Source organism: Hippopotamus amphibius, chromosome 1 (assembly GCF_030028045.1).
Source record: "Hippopotamus amphibius kiboko isolate mHipAmp2 chromosome 1, mHipAmp2.hap2, whole genome shotgun sequence".
NCBI classification, from domain to species: domain Eukaryota; kingdom Metazoa; phylum Chordata; class Mammalia; order Artiodactyla; family Hippopotamidae; genus Hippopotamus; species Hippopotamus amphibius.
The window spans coordinates 161,067,334-161,088,540 of NC_080186.1; the positions used below are offsets into that span (position 1 = coordinate 161,067,334).

Consider the following 21,207-nt stretch of genomic DNA (forward strand, 5'->3'; position numbering starts at 1 on the left):
TTTGCTTTATAAGGTTTTAATATGAAGCTACAAAAACTTTAGAAAGATGTCTGTTATCCCCAAAATTAGAGTTTTATCAGTAATAACTCTAAAGCCAAATACATTACTTTAGGGTTATATGTTAATGCCCTTTTCCAAAAGCATACTCAACCATAATTGTGTTAAATTTAGAATCAGGTTAAGAAATCATACAAACCAGAAGCCAATTAAAGAAACAAACAAACAAAAAGGAACAAACTAAACCCAAACTAGCAGAAGGAAGGAAATAATAAATAATAGCACAGAGACAAACAAAATAAAGGAGAAAAACAATAGAGAAAAATCAATGAAACTAAAAATTCGTTCTTTAAAAAGATCAACAGGGACGTCCCTGGTGGCGCAGTGGTTAAGAATCCACCCCCTAATGCAGGGGACATGTGTTTGAGTGCTGGTCCAGGAGGATCCCATGCGCCACGGAGCAACTAAGCCCACGTGCCACAACTACTGAGCCAGTGTGCTGCAACTACTGAAGCCTACACAGAGAGCCCGTGCTCCGTAACAAGAGAAGCCACCACAATGAGAAACCCATGCACCACAATGAAAAGTAGCCCCCGCTTGCCACAACTAGAGAAAGCCCATGTGCAGCAATGAAGACCCAACATGGCCAAAAAAAGAAAAAGAAAAAAACAGAAAAGCCCATCTTAAAATTCATATGCAATCTAAAGGAAACTTGAATAGCCAAAACAATTTTGAAAAAGAAAAATAAAGCTGGAGGACTCACACTTCCTGATGTCAAAACTTATACAAAACTACGATAATCACAGCTTTGTGGTTCTGACTTAAAGACAAACACACAGACCAACAGAATAGAATAGAGAGCTCAGAAATAAACCTTGTGTATATGGTCAAATGATTTTTGACAAGAATGTCAAGACAATTCAAATGGGAGAAGTTAGTCTTTTCAACAGTAATGCTGGGAAAACTGGATACCCACGTGCAAAAGGAGGAAATTTAACCTTTACCTAACATCATATACAAAAATTAACTCAAATGGATCAAAGACCTAAATATAAGAGCTAAAACTATAAAACTCTTAGAAGAAAATACAGGACTAATGCTTCATGATAATGGATTTGGCAATTATTTTTTGGATATGATATCAAAGGCACAGGCAACAACAACAACAACAGATGAATTGGACAAATTTAAAACTTTTGGGGAAAAAACAAAAAACAAGTTTTGTGCACAAAAGGACACTATCAACAGAGTAAAAGGGCAGCCCACAGAATGGGAGAAAATATATATCATATATCCGATAAGGGATTAATATCCTGAACATAAAAAGAACTCCTAAAACTCATCAATGAACAACAAGCTAACTCAAGAATGGGCAAAGGATTTCAACAGACATATCTCCAGAAGGTATAAATGGCCAATAAGCACATGAAAAGATGCTCAATATCACTAATCATTAGAGAAATGCAAATCAAAACAAACATTAGGATGATTACTATCAAAAAAACAAACAAAAACCACCCAGAAAATAACAAGTGTTGGTGAGGATGTGGAGAATCTTGTATACTATTGGTGGGAACATAAAATGGTACACCTGCTGTAGAAAACAGTATGGTGGTGGTTCCTCAAAACATTAAAAATAGAATTACCATATGATCAAGCAATCTCACATCTGGGTACATATCCAAAAGAACTGAAAGCAAGGACTCAAACAGATATTTGTATACTCATGTTCACAGCAGCATTATTTACAATAACTAAAGCATGGAGGCAACCCAAGCGTCCATCAGTGGATACATGGATAAGCAAAATGTGGTACATACAATAAAATATTACGTAGCCTTAAAAACAAAGCAAATTCTGACATATGCTACAACATGGATGAACCTAAGGACATTATGCTAACTGAAATAAGTCAGTCACAAAAAGATAAGTATTGTATGATTCCACTTATATGATGTACTTAATGTAATCAAAATGATAGCAATAGAAAGTGGGATGATGATTGCCAGGAATAGGAAGAAGTGGGGAATGGAAAGTTGATGTTTAATGGATATAGAGTTTCAGTTTTATAAGATGAAAAGAATTCTAAAAAAGGATGGTAGTGATGGTTGCACAAAATTATGAATATACTTAATATCTCTCAAAAATAGTTAACATGGTAAATTTAATGATATGTGTATTTTACCATAATGAAAAAATTGGATAGAAAATAAAAGTACATCAATGTGTTGGAAATGACATAGCCAAGCCTGCCTTTTTATGATTTCCTACATTAACAGGTTTACCATCAAAAGCTAAATAAAACATCATACACTTCCCCTTCCCTCTCTGATAATGTACAAAATTTTCAAAATCTTTATCACCTCATAATAATTATTTTTCTAAAAAAATAAAAATAATTCTCAAAGGCTTAAATTAAACACATGACCCTTTCTTCCCATTAAATCTCAAGTGAGTGCAATTTAAAATTACCATGCAAGCCTCCATTAAGGCAGTGTGCATCTCATCTGTTTTGTGCTCTTGATCTGCACCAGCATCAAGCAGAAAGCGAACCATATCCAAATGGCCTTTAAAAAAAAAAACACAAATTTTAAAACTATATTTCTTAAGAACTATCAATTTAACATATAAGTATTAAAAGGGGGAATCTTTTTCTTTCAGATGTCTACACAAAAATTTATAAGAGAACTTATTTTGCATTCAATAAAGAAATCAATGACAATTTTACAAAGCCAATCCAAAATAATAAGCAGGCTCTTGTCACAGTCTTATCTAGATTTTAAAGATTGAATTAGTCCAAAGCACATTAATTCAAGTTAAGTAAAGCAATAAAGTAATAACACATTCTTTGACTTAATCTATATAAATCATAAGTCAAAACACTAAAATCAAATAGAATGCCAGGTAAAGTATGTCTGGATCAAATTTTTCAGAAAAAAAAAGCTTAAAATAATAAACATAAACTCACTGTGGCAATGAGCAGGCACAGAAAACTCCATTCAAAATAATTTCAACTCCCTTGATACACTTAGTATATAAAAAGCCTTAATACTCATTAAGAAAAAGACAAACACTCCAGTAGAAAAATGGATGAAGGACATGAAATGGTAATTCAAAAAAAGAAATGAAAATGAGTATTAAGCCGATGAAAAAAATATTAAACCTTCCTACTAAACAAATGTAAGTTAAAATAAGACACCATTTTTTACTATCAAAATGGCAAATATTAAAAAGAATGATAATACCCAGTGTTGGTGAGGGTGTGGGGGTGGGGTAAAGGGCACTCTCAAACACTGCTGGTGGGAGTGTAAATTGGTTCAACCTTTCTAGAAGGCAATTTGGCAATATGTATCAAAAGCCTTAAAAATGTCCATACCCTTTGACCCAGCAATTCCACTTCCAGGAATTTATCCTAAGGAAATAATCAGAGATTAGGCAAAGATGTCTGCACAAGGATGTTATCACAGTGTTTTTAATAATAGTGAAAAACTGGGAACAATTCAAGTGTCCAACAATAGGCAATTATGGTGCATCCATTTCATGTATTTGGCAGAGATTGCTAGTTCCCTACCCAAAACCCACTCTCTCATTTTTCCTTAATGTCAGAACTCATCTCAGTGGCAACATACCTGACTAAAAGACTACATTTTTCGACCTTCCTTGCTGCTATGTGTAGTCAATGAGATGTAAGAGGAACTTATAAGGCAGAACTTCTAGGAAGATTCCTTAAAGGTAGCTTACTAAGTTGAAAGGCTTTCCTCATTTTGCCCTTACCCTCTTCATCCTTCCTAGAATATGAATTGCTGGACACCTAGCTACCATCTTTAATTATAGGTAGTAGGTAACCATGAGAATAGAAACCACATACTACGATGGTGGAACAGAAAAACAGAATGCTGAGATCTTGATAACAATGGAACCATCTTATTAGTTCTAGATAACCTATGCTTGGAATTGTTTTATTTTTTTACTTTTTTATTTTTTTTTAGGCCATGCCATGCTGCTTGTGGGATCCTAGTACCCCAACTGTGGATTGAACCCAGGCCCACGGCAGTGAAAGTGCAAAGTCCTAACCACTGGACCACCAGGGAATTCCTAGAATTGTTTTCTATAAATGAGAATAAGTTTCTTTTTTGTTCATATTAATTTAGGTTTTGTGACATATGCAGCCAAATCTACTCCTAATTGAAATAGTGAAATACCATGTGACTATCCAAAGTTGTATTACAAAAATACTTATGGAGGTGGGTAAATGTTCATGATGTATTGCTAAATAAAAGAAGTGAACTATAAAAGAGTGTTAGAGTATGATTGTTTAGTTTTAAAAATGTATATATACAGCTGACCCTTGAACAATGTGGGGGGTTAGGGTGCAGTCAAGAATCCATATGTAACTTCACAGCTGGCCCTCCCTATCCACAGTTTCACATCCGAGGATTCAACCAACTTTGGATTGTTTACTACTATAGTACATATTTATTCTAAAAAATCCGAGTATAAGTGAACCTGTGCAGTTCAAACCCATGTTGTAAGAGTGAAGTGTATATATATTTGTTTATAAGTATACTTAAAAAACACACTGGAACTAAATATACTAAAATATTGTTTACATGCTTTTTAAATTAGCTGGTAGCATTACATGTCATTGTAACATTTCTTTACACTATTCTGTGTTTTTCAGGGTTTCTATATCAAGTGTGACTGTTATTTGAGTGTGTATTATTTTTAAAATAAAGGTTGGAAAAATCATATAAAACAAAAGTTATTAAAGAATGGAAACCCTCTAAGTCTGTGCTAAGAGTTTTGGTTGACTTTATAGCTAGTTGAATAAATTTGAATTAAAATAATAAAAAAAACCCCCACATACTGTGAAACTATACTTTAGGAAATACAGGCCAAAATGGACTTTCTATATAATCTCTTAGCAGCTAGATAACTTTATAGCATAGGGAAGGTATAAGCAATATAAAATTAACTCAAATACTCAATATTCAAATATTTAAATATTTAAAGTTGCTATGAAAAAAACCCTGTAAACATATATACATTTATAGAGTACCTTTGTAGCATGCAAGTGTAAGAGCACTTTCTTTGAATTCGTTAGAATGAGTGTTGATGCCTGCCCCATGATCAAGAAGAACTCTTGCGACTTCCACATGACCTGCACTGGCTGCTTCCATTAAGGGGGTATGTCCATTTTCATTATGATCTTCTATATTTGCGCCTTCATTAAGTAGCACTTTCACAATGTCAACAAATCCTCCAGCACAGGCATAAGTTAGTGCAGTGTTTCCTAACAAAGAACAAAAAGAAATAAAAAATTATGATAAAATTGATATAATTAAGATTATACTAATGCTCTAGTTCTATCTCTGCAAGTACCTTACATAAACCACTAGAATTATTATCTCATTTTTTGTTATATTGGTTAGAAGCATCATCTTAATTTTTTCACTAATTAAAAGGGTTAATATAAACAGACCTAATTTACCTCTCTCCATATTTCCTTAGCTTGCAAAATAAGATTAAATGCCATCCTGAAAAATCACATTCAACATATTTTAATATAAAATACTCTAATGTACCAAAGTTATAGCTTTTTCTTTCAATACTGTACAACCTAGAAACACTTTCTATGTATATTCATTTTCTTTCTATGTATATTCACTTCTTAATTTTTTTTACCTCTCCTTCATCTTTACACATTTATTCATTAGCCAATTTATTGTTTTAGGTACATTTTCCTCCTGAAATATATGTTTGGTCTACATTTATGCGACTCAGGGAGACAGATATAAATCTCCCTCAGCATAATTCCTTCAAAAGAAAAATTTATTTAAAAGGTCATTATTTCCTGATTTGTGACTTATTTCTTTCCTGATTTTGTTTTGAGGACTTTTATTTATTAAAGGGAGTATGGAGATGGTTTAACCATCCAAGAGTATGAGACTGAAGAAGATTATTTTAAAGGTTCAGCAAGAAAACTACCATTTCATACCCAATTTGTTCAGAATTCAACTGTTTAACAGTCTCGGACATTAAGGATATTAATATTACTACAACTAAGACAAAATGGTCAGTAAAGTGACCTACAATCCCTTTTAAGAAGTCGTGGTCATTTAAAAAATAAATTAGGCTACATTTAACATACACTTAATGGTATGGAACACTGATATGCTTTCATTATTGAAATCAGTTTTTTTTCAAGTTTTTTTTTTTTTCCAATTTTTAAAATTTTTGGCTGTGTTGGGTCTTCGTTGCTGTACACAGGCTTTCTCTAGTTGTGGTGAGTGGGGGCTACTCTTCGTTGTGGTGCATGGGCTTCTCAGCGCGGTGGCTTCTCTTGTTGCAGAGCATGAGATCTAGGTACGTGGGCTTCAGTAGTTATGGCACGAGGGCTCAGTATTTATGGCTCATGGGTTATAGAGCATAGGCTAAGTAGTTGCAGTGCATGGACTTAGTTGCTCCTCGGCATGTGGGATCTTCCCAGACCAAGGATCGAACCTGTGTCCCCTGCACTGGCAGGCGGATTCTTAACCACTGTGCTACCAGGGAAGTCCCTTGAAATTGTTTTTTAAACCATGTGCTTACCTCACTAAATCCAAGGAATCTCATTACTAAATGTATACTTATAACTCAAGACATATGACCAAGGCTTATAAAGAAACTTACTAGAGTAGCTTTCATGCTGCCACAGAATATCTTATTAGTAAATGCATTCTGTAGACTTGACATGAAACACTCTATAGAGTTTTGACTCTCAGGTTAATCTAGACAAGGCAGTTGTATTTAAATGAGAAAAAGAATTGTGAAAGATACAATTCATAAATTTGCCTCCTATACAGTATATACCATTGTGGCAAAAAAGAAATTGTCCCCAGCAGAAAAACTGTCAATCTTAACCAAATAGAATGTAAGAGTGTTTCAAAGACTTTTGAAGATATCAAATTAATCTATATTTTACTTAGAGATTCTAAACAAGGGCTATGATTTTTCTGTATGTTTATAATCGGTTTTCCCTAGGAATCAAATTTTTATCTCTCAGGTTATAGTTATTAATATCAATTTGTTTTCCTCAAATTAACATATCATTTTCTACATACCTGTTGCAGACTGGGAGTTGACATCTGCATCATGAAGAAGTAATAATTTCACAATATCTAAATAACCTCCACTGGATGCTGCCATTAGGGGGGTTATATCTCCTTTATTCCCTCTGTCTTCAACATTAGCATGCATAGCAAGCAATACCTTTAAAACACATATGCACACAGAGAGAAACTGTCAATTCTTACTATTAATAATACTTCTAGAGAATATACTGAATCTGGGAAAATATTCTTTTAGAGTGGAGGCAAGGAAGAATAAAAAATAATCACCTTTTGGGAAAATATGTCAGTGTTCACTGCTCAAAACACATGGTTAGATGTTATATTTTACAATACCATTACATATTAATCTTTAAGTAAAGTAGGTAATCACAATTAAGCATCCAGTTATAAAATTTAACTGCTCCTGTCAAAGAATTAGTGTTATGCTTAGGATTATCTAGCAAGAGAACAGCAAAACCTATACTCACAGGACTAACTAGTAAACACATGGCTATCTCCCAATACTGCTCTAACAGGAAACAAAACAAAACAAAACAAAAAAACTAAAAGAATTGGGATAATCTAAATGAAGTGAAAATAAATCAACATCTTTCATTATAGTTGTATATTATTGCTCAGGGCAAGTTTAAAATATTATTATTATTATTTCTACATATTTTTTTCTTATTCATTAGGACTCTTTTTGAGTAAGTGGCAGAAAAAATGGACCATGCCAAGTTGCATGTACAGACAACAAAAATTTATTATGTATCAGTTGCTGTTTTACCTACTACTGCCAAAAAGGAAAGACCTTGGCCTCTAATGATAATTTCTTTTATTAATCATTAAAAAAAATAAAACATCAAAACCCTTCCACAATTTTGATCGCTAAAGATTATTTCTGCTTACTTGTGCTAATTCATAATACCCAGCTGAACAAGCCAAACACAGCAGGCTTTCTCCTTCTTCTGTATGTTCATTTACACTTCTGCCTTCATCTAGCAATTTACGAACAGCATTCACATCCCCATCTGAACAAGCTTCTGCTAGACTGCGACTGAAAACAAAACCAACACAGAAAGACTCAAGGTCCTGTGATAATGAATTTTATTAAATACATAATTAGTTGTATATAGAAAAATGCTGATATAGTAAGAAAAAAAATATTTGAACATTTGTTTGCAGTACTAATTTTTCATGTATGTGAACCAAGCCAGAAAGGCAATAAGTAAATATGAAAACAGCTGTCATTTTTATCCTTCAAAATGTCCTAACATATTGTCACATTAAATTTTAAATAAACTTTATAAATCATTAGATGCACAAGTTTTTAAACTAATGTAATAATTCCCAAAGATATCTGGGATATAATCCTATGTCTTAAAATTTTATTTGGTAATAGTGAGGTGAGTAGAGGTAATAGAAGGTGAAAATCTAAGTAAAATTTTTTACTGCAGAATGACTAACAAAATCAGTGAATCTCAAACTTTAGTGTGCATACAAACAGCCCATGTTTCTTGTTAAAATGTAGATTCTGATTCAGCAGATCCAAGGTGGGGTCTGAAATTCTGCATTTCTATGATGCTGATGCTGTTAGTCCATGGGCAATATTTGAGCAGCAAGGACCTAGAGATGATTGCATTAGCAACCCATTTCATTTATTATTACTCAGGCAGTCAGTTTAGAGTTTCCCACTATAACCTTTAGAATAAGTAACTTCCTTAGAAATGAAAACCAGATATTGAATTGAATACCCAACAGAAGTCATTAAACACATACGTGTCTACTTGTCCTGCACTGTGGCTGTTTTCTGCCCTCATCCGTGTCAGTGCAGCAGCAGCTTCATCCAGCGCACAACTTACTGAGGATGTCAGTCTTCGGAGTACCTCAGGATCTGCAAAGGCTTTACCATCAGCAGTTGACAATTTGCCAATTCCTTCAGTGTGCATCAATCAGATAGTGCCGGGAAAGAAAAAGCTTAAATGTATAAATTGTAATTACATTTCTAAACACTATGATCTAGGGCAAAATAACATAGTCTCCACATGCAAGGCTGATAATTTCAATTTTGCCACTAATGTCAAAAAGGCCATCACATAACTACCTATGTTTTAATCTTTTCATCTTTACAATGCACATAATACTAATTTGCCCTCTACCTAACTCCAAATGTACCTTAATATGCTTACTGTAACGAATGAGATTGCTATCAAGTACAATCATAGCATAAGATCTCTAGTATAGGATCCTATTTGTCTATCTAATTTCAGTAGTAATGAAGGGGGTATTCTGTAATATTACAACAAATAATCCAACAGTTTCTTCCTTTGATTGAATAGCCACCTAGAACCATTTTCTGGGGCAACACTGTAAATTAAAATAGATTAATTCTCATATTTAATATTTATTATGTGCTTATGATGTACCAGACATCAAGGAGACAGAAAGGAATAAGACATAGTTCCTGTCCTTACAGAGCTCACCATCTGGTAAGTCTAAATTGCCCGTAAATCTTTTTCTTTAGATTCAGTGACGAATCAGTGACTACTGTAACAGAAAATTTTGTTGATAATATCACTACCTGTTACTGAGAGAAAAATAGTCAATAAAATTTTATAGAACAACAACAACAACAACAAAAAAGGGGGAAAACTTGCCCAGTAAGATAAAAAATATATTGTGATGCTATTCAATTACAAGAGTATGATAGCATGATACTTGCAAAGAAAACAGATAATTCTATCAAAAATATATAATAGGGGCAAAGAAAAAGGGGAGGGGGACGTCTCTGGTGGTCCAGTGGTTGAGAATTCGCCTTCCAATGCAGGGGACACAGCTTTGATCCCTGGTCGGGAAACTAAGATACCACATGCTGCAGGGCAACTAAGCCTGCATGCCACAACTACAGAGCCCACGCGCTCTGGAACCCATGTGTCACAACCAGAAAGAAACCCATGCACTGAAATGAAGAGCCCACATGCCACAATGAAAGATCCTGAGTGCCGCAACTAAGACCTGATGCAACCATAAATAAATAAATATATATATTTTTTAAATAGAGGCAAAAAAAAGAAAAAAAGACCCTAGATCATTTGTGAATTCAAAATATGATAAAGGTGACATTTCAAATCAGTGGAAATAGAAGGGCTTATTTCATAAATATTGTTCAGAAACTGGCTAATTGAAAATTAGGTAAGATCTCAAATTCATACCATTTACAAAAATAAATACCAGGTAGACTTAAATGAAATCTGAGAAGTACTATTACACTATTTAGTATTTTTCTATTGTTGATGTACAGGAGGCTTTTCTAAGCATGAGACCAAATCACAAAAGCTATACAGTAAAAAATTGGTAAATGTGATACTGAACATTTTTAATTCCAATAAAAATTCCTATATAATTAAAGTTATAAACAAAGTTAAGGCAAAATAAAAACTGGAAAAATTAACACCCAATATATCATCTATAAAGAGCTACCACACAACTTATTGGTATTGAATGAACACAAACTATGAAACTGACCAAAACAATGGACTGAGGTGTGAGGCCCTTTCAAAACTGTTGATAGGAATGTATACTGGCATAAACTTGAGGGACCAATTTGATAAAAGTTTTCAAAATTTTGAATGCAAAAATATCCTCTGACCCAGCAATATCACTTTCTAGGAATCTGTGCTATGAAGATATTTGCACAAGCAAGAAAAGTTATAGATATAAACTACAGCATTATTTGTGATATCAAAAAACTGGAAATAACCTAAAAATCCCTCAATAAGGAATTGGTAAAATAGACTGTGGTGTATCCAAGCAACAGAATATTATCTTACCCTTTAAAGAAGGAGAAAGATCAACATATCATGTTATGGAAGAATGGTCACAATAAATTAAGTGAAAAAAAGAAAATTATGATTTGTATAATATGATCCAATTTCATTTTTTAAAAAATCATGTATAGGGGCTTCCCTGGTGGCACAGTGGTTAAGAATCCACCTGCCAACACAGGGGACATGGGTTCAGTCCCTGGACTGGGAAGATCCTATGTGCCGTGGAGCAACTAAGCCTGTGCACCACACTACTGAGCCTGTGCTCTAGAGCCTGCAAGCCACAACTACTGAGCCCATGCATTGCAACTACTGAAGCCTGCATGCCTAGAGCCCATGCTCTGCAATAAGAGAAGGCACCACAATGCGAAACCTGTGCACCACAACGAAGAGCAGCTCCCGCTCGCCAAAACTAGAGAAAGCCTGTGTGCAGCAATGAAGATACAATGCAGCCAATAATAAACAAAAAAATAATAAATCTTAAAAAAAAAAAAAAAGAGAGATGGAAAAAAATCATGTATATTCAAACATATACACGCATTTATATAATTACAAGGGAAAGTCTGGAAATATATGTAAACCTGTACAATGGGCAGGCTTTATAATCTACTTAAATCATTTCATATTTTTTTAGCTACTTTATATTACATATTACATTTATAATTTAGAAAAGAATTTTTAGAAATTCTTCTTGAAATGGACTTAATTCTTAATTTTCTTTAAAAATCTCAAAGAACCTTAAAGAAAAAAATATTTTCAAGTTCATTCTTTTCAGTTAAAATAGTGTCAAGAATTCTATCTTAAGATGCCTAGTAATGTCTAACACATTCTCATAATTGAAAACACAAACATAAGTCTAAAAATTCCTCTTAAATGTTAGAGCCTCAAAACAATGTCCAAAAAGCAAATAAAAATACTAATGCACAAAAAGAAAGCATTCATTAAGCTAACTGACTTGCACAAGGCTTTGAAAGGAATACATCATTTTAAAAAACATCTGACAATTTCTTTGGATACAATATCATATCCAACAATGCTGGGAGTTTAAATTATCAAAACACACAAAATTTTAAAATTCAGTAATTTCTGACACCTCCTGGAAGACATGATTTTCAAGGTTTATTTTCTCACAACACAGGTAAGAAAAGTAAGCAATTCTACGGTATCATGCATAAGGTATAAATACATATGTACCTATATTTATCATAAACCTAAAGAAAAATGCTCAATGTACCAGAAAAAAACAGCCCTGAGTGAGACTCATGAGGTGGGCAGAAAAACCAGAAATGAGTTTAAAATCCTTAATTAGGGGTCTTGGAGTAGTACTCACAATATGAGTGAAGTGTCAGCCTAAACTAGAGAGATGTACTACCACCAGTAAACAAAGTTTGGTTTGGCGAAGGAAAGTAACTTAGTCCAGAGAAGATCTGGAGAAAAAAATGCCTTTTTTTCCACATTTCTCTCTGCTCTAAGCTGGTTCTAAAGCACAAGGCGGGCGAGGGGCGGCGGGGGGTGGAAAAAACCAGGGATCGAACCTCTGCCACCTGCAATGGAAGCACAGAATCTTAACCACTGGACTGCTAGGGAATTGCCACTAATGTGATCTTTAAACCTTTTTTTTAAAAGGTTTAAATTAAACTGTCTGCTGTAAATTAAACCGTCTTCTGCTACATACTTAAATTTTTTTGTTCAATCTAACTTTAAGTTTCTGTCAGTTCCAAAAAGACACATTAGATAGACTAAAAGTCAATCTGCTATAAATTGTACCTATGCTTTTCCATAAGAGGAGAAAGTTAAAGGAATAACAAGATGATATCAAGTAAACACATTCCTAACATACTATCTATGTCTTGCCAAGAATAATATAAAAATACTCAATTTCTTTTAGCTCTTACTTTCCCCCTAAGTCATTATTTGGTCAAATGCAACATTTTTTTTTTTTTCTTTCAATGTGAGACATGCTAAAAGGCTGCTACGATTTTTATGAATACCTATCTTTAATATTATGGTTATTAAAGTACTCAGAAACTGAATGAAATTTTCTATGCTTTTGGAAATTCCCTGGTGGTCCAGTGGTTAGGATTCTGCACTTTCACTGCTGGACCGGGTTGGATCCCTGGCTAGGGAACTGAGATCCTTCAAGCCACATGTGGCACAGCCAAAAAAAAAAAAAAAAATTCAATGCTTTTAAAAACTTTATTTTGAATGTTCTGCATTTTAATAGCTTTAACATAGGATAAAATATATATACAGTATGCTAACAAGTTTCTAGGCAGTATTTTAAAAAATAACCTCTAAATTCTTCTAGATTAAATTCTTATGTATGTGTAATGTGCACATATATTTATATTAAAAAAGTAAATAAAGGGAGTGTCATACAAATTGAACGTATCTCAAAAGCAATATACAAAGATTAGAAAAAGTTAACTTCCTTCTTAGAACAATTTTTGGAGATAAAAGGCTTTCATTACAGTGTAATGGAAACTTTGTTCAGCAAATTATGAGTAGGTTGTAGAATATAAAAGTTATATAAGTATACATTACTTTGAGAAAGCACACTTACGACAGATTTTTCTTTTCTGCTACTTCAGAACAAGAAGTTGACATAGCTTGGTAAATTTTGGTCCAATTTTGTGTTCAATTTTTATTTGAATGTTTTCTAAGTAAACAATAGCAATCTATAATTAAATTACAAATAGACTAAAGTCAGTAAGTAAGTAATCACATGCAGAGTTCCGTAAATCAGCTAAAATACTCATAATTTGATGGATTCAATTTACTTTCCACATTTTAATTTTGCAATGTAACTGGTAATAAGTTTTCCTTGATAACTAGCTGATTATCTAATACCTTAAAAATGTTAGTGTTATTGTATAGCAGGGAACTATATTCAATATCCTGTAGTAAACCATAATGGAAAAGAATATGAAAAAGAATGTGTATTCGTATAACTGAATCACTTTGTTGTAACCTGAAACTAATACAACATTGTAAATCAACTATACTTCAATTAAAAAAAAGGTTAGGGTTAAGCCTAGAAATCACTCATTGAGAACTTTCAACCAAGAACTTTTTAAACATAAAATGTAAACATTTTCTTTAGGAAATTTTAAAAAGATCATAAATTTTACATATTTCAAATTTTATATAACATATATAATTCTGGGATAATCTTGTATAACTTTGTATAGAGATGGTGTCTTTTTTGGGGGGTGGGTGGGGAGGGGGACGCCGCGTGGCTTGCAGGATCTTAGTTCCCCTACCAGGGATCAAACCCTAGCTCTTGGAAGTGAAAGTGCCGAGTCCCAACCACTGGACTGCCAGGGAATTCCCTGGAGTCTTTTAAAGAGCTGAAAAAGAGAAAACCAAAAACAAAGTACCTGCTGCTTCCAGCAATGCTTCTAGTCGTGCCTGTGTCTCTGGATCCACAGTACGTAAGTCTGCTCCTTCTGCAGTACTTGATAAGAATATCTCTGATGTTGTTTTAAGCACCGGGTTATCCAGATCTTCTTGGTCCAAAATAAATGATTCAACCTGTTCACGAATTAAAGATGCAATATCCATGAAGCTGATCTTAATATTGTTAGAATAAGTGCAATTTAAGGTAATATGACTTCTGATTTGAATTTAAATATAACCAAATAAATTATTGTAGAGACAGGAGGTTATAGGGAGGAACTTTGAGGGAGTCTCCTGACTATCTGCTTATCTTCAGACACAACTACAGATATAATAACCCAGATACAACAGATTCAAGTTTCCTGCAGAGCAATGAATCTTCTGTGCCTACCACAGAGCCTGAAAAGCAGCATTTTAAAAATGAAACAAGTACATCAACATAGCCACTAGGAAGATATATACAAGACTAGATAGTAAAAAGACTAGGTAGCATAAATAGGTCATTAAGGTATAGTTTCTCCTCTCTTCCAATCAATATATTCAATTCTGACTCTTAAACTAAAGAAAATAAGATTTAATCCACGGTCAAATATCTTAAGTGCTATAGACAGGAAAACTCTATTAGGTTAGGAATCATCCATTTGTTCACTGCCCTATCCTCTGAGCCTATGAATACTTTGTACATAGTAGTTATTCAATACATATTTGTTGAAATGAATGAATAGTATAAGCAAAATCAACTTATGAAAATAAACATGCAACCCTCTAATTTCAAATCATGTTAATTCTAAATTTTCTTACCAGATAAAATATGCACAACCTTTCTGGGAAACAATTTGGAAATGTGTACCAAAATGCTTTAAAAAGCACATGTCTTTGACCCAGTAATTCCATTTAAAAAAATCTATCCTTAAAAAATTATATGAGCATTTCCCTGGTGGCATAGTGCTGAAGAATCCACCTGCCAATGCAGGGGACACGGGTTCAATCCCTGGTCCAGGAAGATCCCACATGCTGAGGAGCAACTAAGCCTGTGCACCACAACTACTGAGCCTGCATGCCACAATTACTGAAGCCTGCACACCCAGAGCCTGTGCTCTGCAACAAGAGAAGCCACCACAATGAGAAGCCCACGCACCACAAGGAGGAATAGCCCCTGCTCGCTGCAACTAGAGAAAGCCTGTGGGCAGCAATGAATAAACGCAGCCAATAAATAAATTTAAAAAAATTATCTGAATGCCAGACAAAAATGTGCAAGAATGTTCCTTGCTGCAATGATTAAAATTCCAAAAATGAAGGGAAAAAAACTGCAATAGGGGATTTGGTAAGTACATTTTGTACATTCACAGGATGGACCACTATGCAGTCATTAAGAACAATGTTTTTGAAGCATATTTAATGGCATAAGAAAAGTCATAAAATTAAGTGAAAACCACAAGATTTAAAACTGGATGATCTTTATTTTGCTGAAAGTATTTATGTATATGTATGCAAACATGAATGTAAGTACTCATGTATATATAATCATGAGTACATATTTATATGCCTATATATGTCTGTAATATGTAAATATGTCTAACCAGGGAGGTCAACATACTTATAGAGAGATAGAAAAACAGGAACAGAAAGGTTAAATATTTCTCCAAGATTTCATGGCTAATAAATGGCAAAGCCAGGTTTCAAACACAGGCCATATAACTCTTAAATACTAGGCAATAGATACTACCTAACAAATTCATAAACAAAAGACCACAGTATTTAGACTACATTATTTGGAATATCTGACTAGTTGGTCATCAGTTTTCACAATGGACACGAAAGAAAGATATCCTAATAAAGACAGTAAAGTTAAAATGATGTGGATATATCAATATTTTATTATCTAGTGATATACTTTAGTTTTATAAAATAAATCTTTAACTTCAGATCCAATAACACTGAGCCACGTACCACGTTGTAATACAGCTTCTTTAATATGTAATTACAGACAAAGATGTCATTCTAGCTCAATGCCAGCAGATAAATGTAGATTACCAGTTTTCAAATGATTTGAAAGGTAACTGCTTATACAACAAAGAGCTTGTTGCAAGCCCAAGAAATTATTACGTATTTGTAGATACATATACCTGCCAGCTGTACGGATAGATAAAAACCAGCATTCCAAATTCTGAAATTTATTAAAGACAGTATTTAGATGTTAATATGTCTATTTTATAGAAAGCATTCGTCTGACGTAGTATCACACATATTACAAAGACAAATACAATTACATGTATCATCTAACATTTTAAAAATCCAAGTTAAGGATTTCCAATTCTCTCCCATTCATTCTCCAATATTTACTGAAGTCCTGTCTTATATAAAGTGCAATACCATGAGAGTACAAAAAATGTGGTAGAAGAAATATCAAAGACGCCAACAACTATCACAAAAGGCCTCCAAGAGAAATAAATGGTAAAACTATATGCATTAAAGAGAGAAAAATCACTCGCAGCCCCAGTAATCCAAGAAGACTACACAAGAAGTAACTTTAGCTAGGCTTTGAAGGATGCATAGAATTTCAATAGGTGGTCAGATGTGGGTGGAGAGTAAGGGAATGAAATGAAAAACGGGCTTGAAGACACATTTAGAAAGTGACATTTAGAGAGTGGTTCACTCTCAAAAAATATAAGATCCTTTGTACATTGCTAGTGGAAGTATAAATGATGAAGCCACTATGGGACACCATTTGGCAGTTCTTCAAAAATTAAACACAAAATTACCATATGACCCAGCAATTCTGCTTCTATATATATACCTAAGATTGAAAACACACGTTCCTACAAAAACTTGTACACAGAAGTTCATTGCTGCATTATGCATAGTAGACAAAAATTGGAAACAACCCATATGTCTGTTAATTAGTAAATGGATAAACAAAATATGGTGTATCCATACAATGGAATGTTATTCAGCCAAGTACTGACTGAAAATATCATGCTTAGCATGAAAGAAGCCAGACACAAAAAGTCACATATTGTACAATTCTATTTATATGAAATGTCCTGCACAGGCAAATCCACAGAGATAGAAAGAAGATTAGTGGTTTCCTGAAGAGTCAGGAAAGGAGGAATGGGAGTGACTGCTAACAGTATATATTATGAAATTATTACCACAATAAGTTTAGTTAACATCAATCACCTCACATAGTTACAATTTTTTTTTCCTTGTGAGAATCACTTGAATTTTCAAATATAGTTTTAGGCATTTTATATTTAAGTTCTGACCCACAAGATCAAATTTTAAATATCTGTAACATTTGTGAGGAAAATCTTAAGTTCCCAGAATGAGTTATACATAACTATACACATAAATGGTTTGAATAATTTGTGTCAATTAGATGTGCCAAAAGGCACTCAATTCTCCTACTTGTTTTGTCCTACCTTCTGTAAAATTTTAAAAGCCTGTCTCTACATGGAATCAATAAAAGAATAAAATATCCAGTTATGCCTATTACTTTGGAACTATTTGAGGGATTGCTTTTGGCAGTTCATAAATATCTTACCTGATAAACCTCCTGAAACACATATTATTGCAATGCAGATTGCAACAGCATTACCTCAAAATGTGTCTGGCCCGTCAATGTATACAGCTACATGGAAATAGTAAGACCAATACCATACATTTTATATAAAGGCTCAGCTATATAACACCAAAAAAAATGTCTAAATAACAGATAAGTTCAAAGTAATGTTATATCTAAGAAAATTAGTCTTCATCATGCAAATGAATGTATAAGCCTCATAGTTTCTTACATACAGCTAAAGGATCACAGAAATTTCCTTACTGCTTAATGGTAGTTACACAGCTCATCTCTATCCAGCAGCTACATTCAGCAGCAAACATAAAATATCAACCTATAGGGTACCGTTTTTACCAATGGCAAAAAAGTTTATTTCAACTCTTAAACATGGCAGATTTTTTTCCTATTTCTGATTAGGTACAAAAATAAAACGTGGAGGAAAAATGATGAGAGGAAATCCAGCCCATAAAAAACCACCTGTTTTTCCCTTATAGGTTATCTCTTCTAAAATGCTAAAGGCAAACTCTCAATATCTTCCTCCTCAAAAGTCTTTTTTCTCCCTCCCTTCCTCTAAAACAAAATGAGTGTGGCTTTTAGCTTCAACTAGAATTCAAACAAAGGTAGAAGGGAGGAAAAGGGGAACAAGGATTTTGTCTATATGACATTTCAAAAATGAACCACTGGATGGCAATAGTTACTAGGGAGAATAACCACAGACACAGCTATTATCACCAAAAAACCCGCAACCCCCCCCCCCAAAACCCTCAGTCACCCTGGCCAAAATCTAATTAGAAAAAAATCATTTATTAACCTAGCTATGATTTGGCCAAAACTCACTTCCACCAAAAAACAAACAACAAAAAACCCCCACAATTTCTATCAAGTGAAGTAGTGCTATAATTAACACTTTCAATAATATTAATATGTTTTAAGTCATATGATAGCAAAATAATAAAATCTCACCTATACATTTGTCAATAATCAGTTGTTACTTTCTCTAAGGCTATATTTCTGGAAGTAGTGACTGCTAGTTAACACAGAAAATAAGTTAGTAAAAAACATTCTATCATAAAACATGTACATTACATATTTTTGTTTATATATTCTTAGTTATGTGGTCATATCATGCAACAAGCAAATAAAGAACACCACCAAGTGCCTTTTAACAGATGAATTATGAAATTTTTATTTTTAACATGTTAAAAACGTTTGTTTTTTCAGTTAGGGACTGAAATATTGGTAGCCACACATTTTGCTTCTGGCAATCCTTAAGAATAACCATTACTCCCATGAATTCCAACTGGAGCTATGAGAAAGTTCAAGGAAAGGCTAAATCTTTATTTTTTACTACCTCTTCTTATAAACCTTCAAAAAAAAGCTTCCTTAAGAAGTTCAGATTTGATAATTAAAAATGAAAAGCTAAATAAAATATTTAAACATCTAAAAAAATATATTTTAAAAATGTACTTGCTATTATTTCTCCTCTCTTATTTAGTTTATATTTGGAGAGATAAACATGTCTTACCTTTCCCCACCCAAAGTAAGCCCTCTACTTTAAATGAGAATCATACCAATTTCAGAATGCAGGTAGTTTACTATTGATTTCTACTTGGAGCAGCAAAAAGGATGGTCAGCATTCCAAGAGATAATTACTGAATGACATAGTAATTCCTTTGTGCCAAAACATGGTATTCCAAAATTTCAATAGTTGAATCCACCACAAACATGCTCCAAGAGCCACTCAACAGGAAAAAGTAATACAGCTGCAATTTGAGACCAAATAATGATAAATTTAGGAAGAAGTTTTGCTGATACTGTAAGGCCCAATGTAATTAGCAACAATATGTGGAAATAATGGAATGAAAAGGCTATATGCCTTATCATAAAAACTTTTCAAGTTTCTTTCTACAAGGGAAACTGTATTCCCAATTTCAGATTCACAATCCTCTTCTCAAAAAACATAAATGTTACCTTGGAATTTCTGAAATTAATTAGCTTCAAACAGCACAAAAGAGAACCATCACTTTTCCTAATTCTCAGTTAAAGCTGGAGGAAAGTAACTCCACTTTGGTCAACTACAAAAACTTCCTTTATAAACTATAGTTTTAATCTATCATTTTTTTGAAGTTTCTCAACATGGGAGAAAGGAAAGTTTTTTTTTTTTAATAATAGTTACCATTAAGTGCATTTTCCATATATTACTCCACTCAATCATCTTCACTACTCTATGAAGTAGATTAACATCTTCATTTTAACTGAAACTCAGAAAAGTTAAGTGACTTACCCAAGATCACATAACCACGCAGGTATCTGAAGCCATGTGCTTCAGATGCCAAAGCTCCCACCCTTTTCAACACCCCAACCTGTGTTAAGTGACTCTTCTAAACAGTGGCGTATGACTAAAACAAATACATGCTAACCAATGAAGTGAACAGAGACTCTACAAGCATCATAATGTTGTAGTTTAACAATAACAGCAATGTCAGGGAAAAAACCTTTAAATTAAATTAAATGTAATAGATTATCAAGCCCACAAACTCCTCTCTACCAGAGTTTTTAGAGAGACAGACAAATCATTACTTTATTTAATAATTTCTGGCAGCTACAACTACATTATTTCTAACCAACATACATACAACGAAAGTTGTGCCACAACAGATTTAAAGAAAAGAGAAGACTGCTCACCTACTCATTAGGAAAGTAACAAGGAATGAAGAACCTGACAATTAATTCCAATAAAATCTTAATGTTGAAAGAAGAAACATTACTCTATATTTGTCCTATCATAATAAACGGGTAAGATTGAGATTAGAAAGGAGTCCTGGCTTTTTCTCATTACCCTAAAGAAAAAATAAGCATCGAACACTCCAAAAAAATAACATGATTTTAATGGTAAAAAGAGCTTCAGACACCCATAAACCTCCAATCCATACCAATAATGGGGACCCAGGGAGGCAGGGACGCTCCCAGAAGCAGGTGGTTCACGGGCTCCCACCGAACGACAGGTGAGGCGGCCTGGTGTCCAGCATCCCAGCCGGCGCTTCCAGGAGGAGCGGCAGTGGCACCGCCGCCAGAAAGGTACTACCCCGGTCCACGCCCGGTGCAGATGGAGCCGGTGTTCCCGAAGGTGAAGCCCAACCCGCTGCAGGACGGGAACCTCTGCTCACGCCAGTTCTTCTGACTGAATATTCGTCTAATCCAATACTTGGACATTAGTCTGAGGCTTGGACAGTCTTCTATAAACACCTCTATCACCAGGACAAGCAACCCCAAAAGCTTGGACAACCATGAGGAAACAAAGAAACACCATGCAGGCAAAGGAGCAGGAAAAAAA

At 33.9% G+C, this 21,207-nt stretch overlaps 1 protein-coding gene across 15 annotated transcripts in view; it reads right to left on the reverse strand.

Annotated features, from left to right (window-relative positions):
* ANKHD1 (ankyrin repeat and KH domain containing 1) overlaps positions 1-21,207 on the reverse strand; it is a 118,030-nt gene that overhangs the window by 79,324 nt on the left and 17,499 nt on the right. For all 15 annotated transcript variants that reach the window (XM_057733321.1, XM_057733272.1, XM_057733263.1 and 12 more), the window contains exons 2-7: positions 14,293-14,446; positions 8,868-9,024; positions 7,998-8,145; positions 7,101-7,248; positions 5,057-5,290; positions 2,470-2,564 (exon numbers count right to left, since the gene is read on the reverse strand). In XM_057733321.1, the coding sequence (XP_057589304.1) occupies positions 2,470-2,564; positions 5,057-5,290; positions 7,101-7,248; positions 7,998-8,145; positions 8,868-9,024; positions 14,293-14,446 (936 nt within the window). The remainder of the gene's footprint in view (positions 1-2,469; positions 2,565-5,056; positions 5,291-7,100; positions 7,249-7,997; positions 8,146-8,867; positions 9,025-14,292; positions 14,447-21,207) is intronic.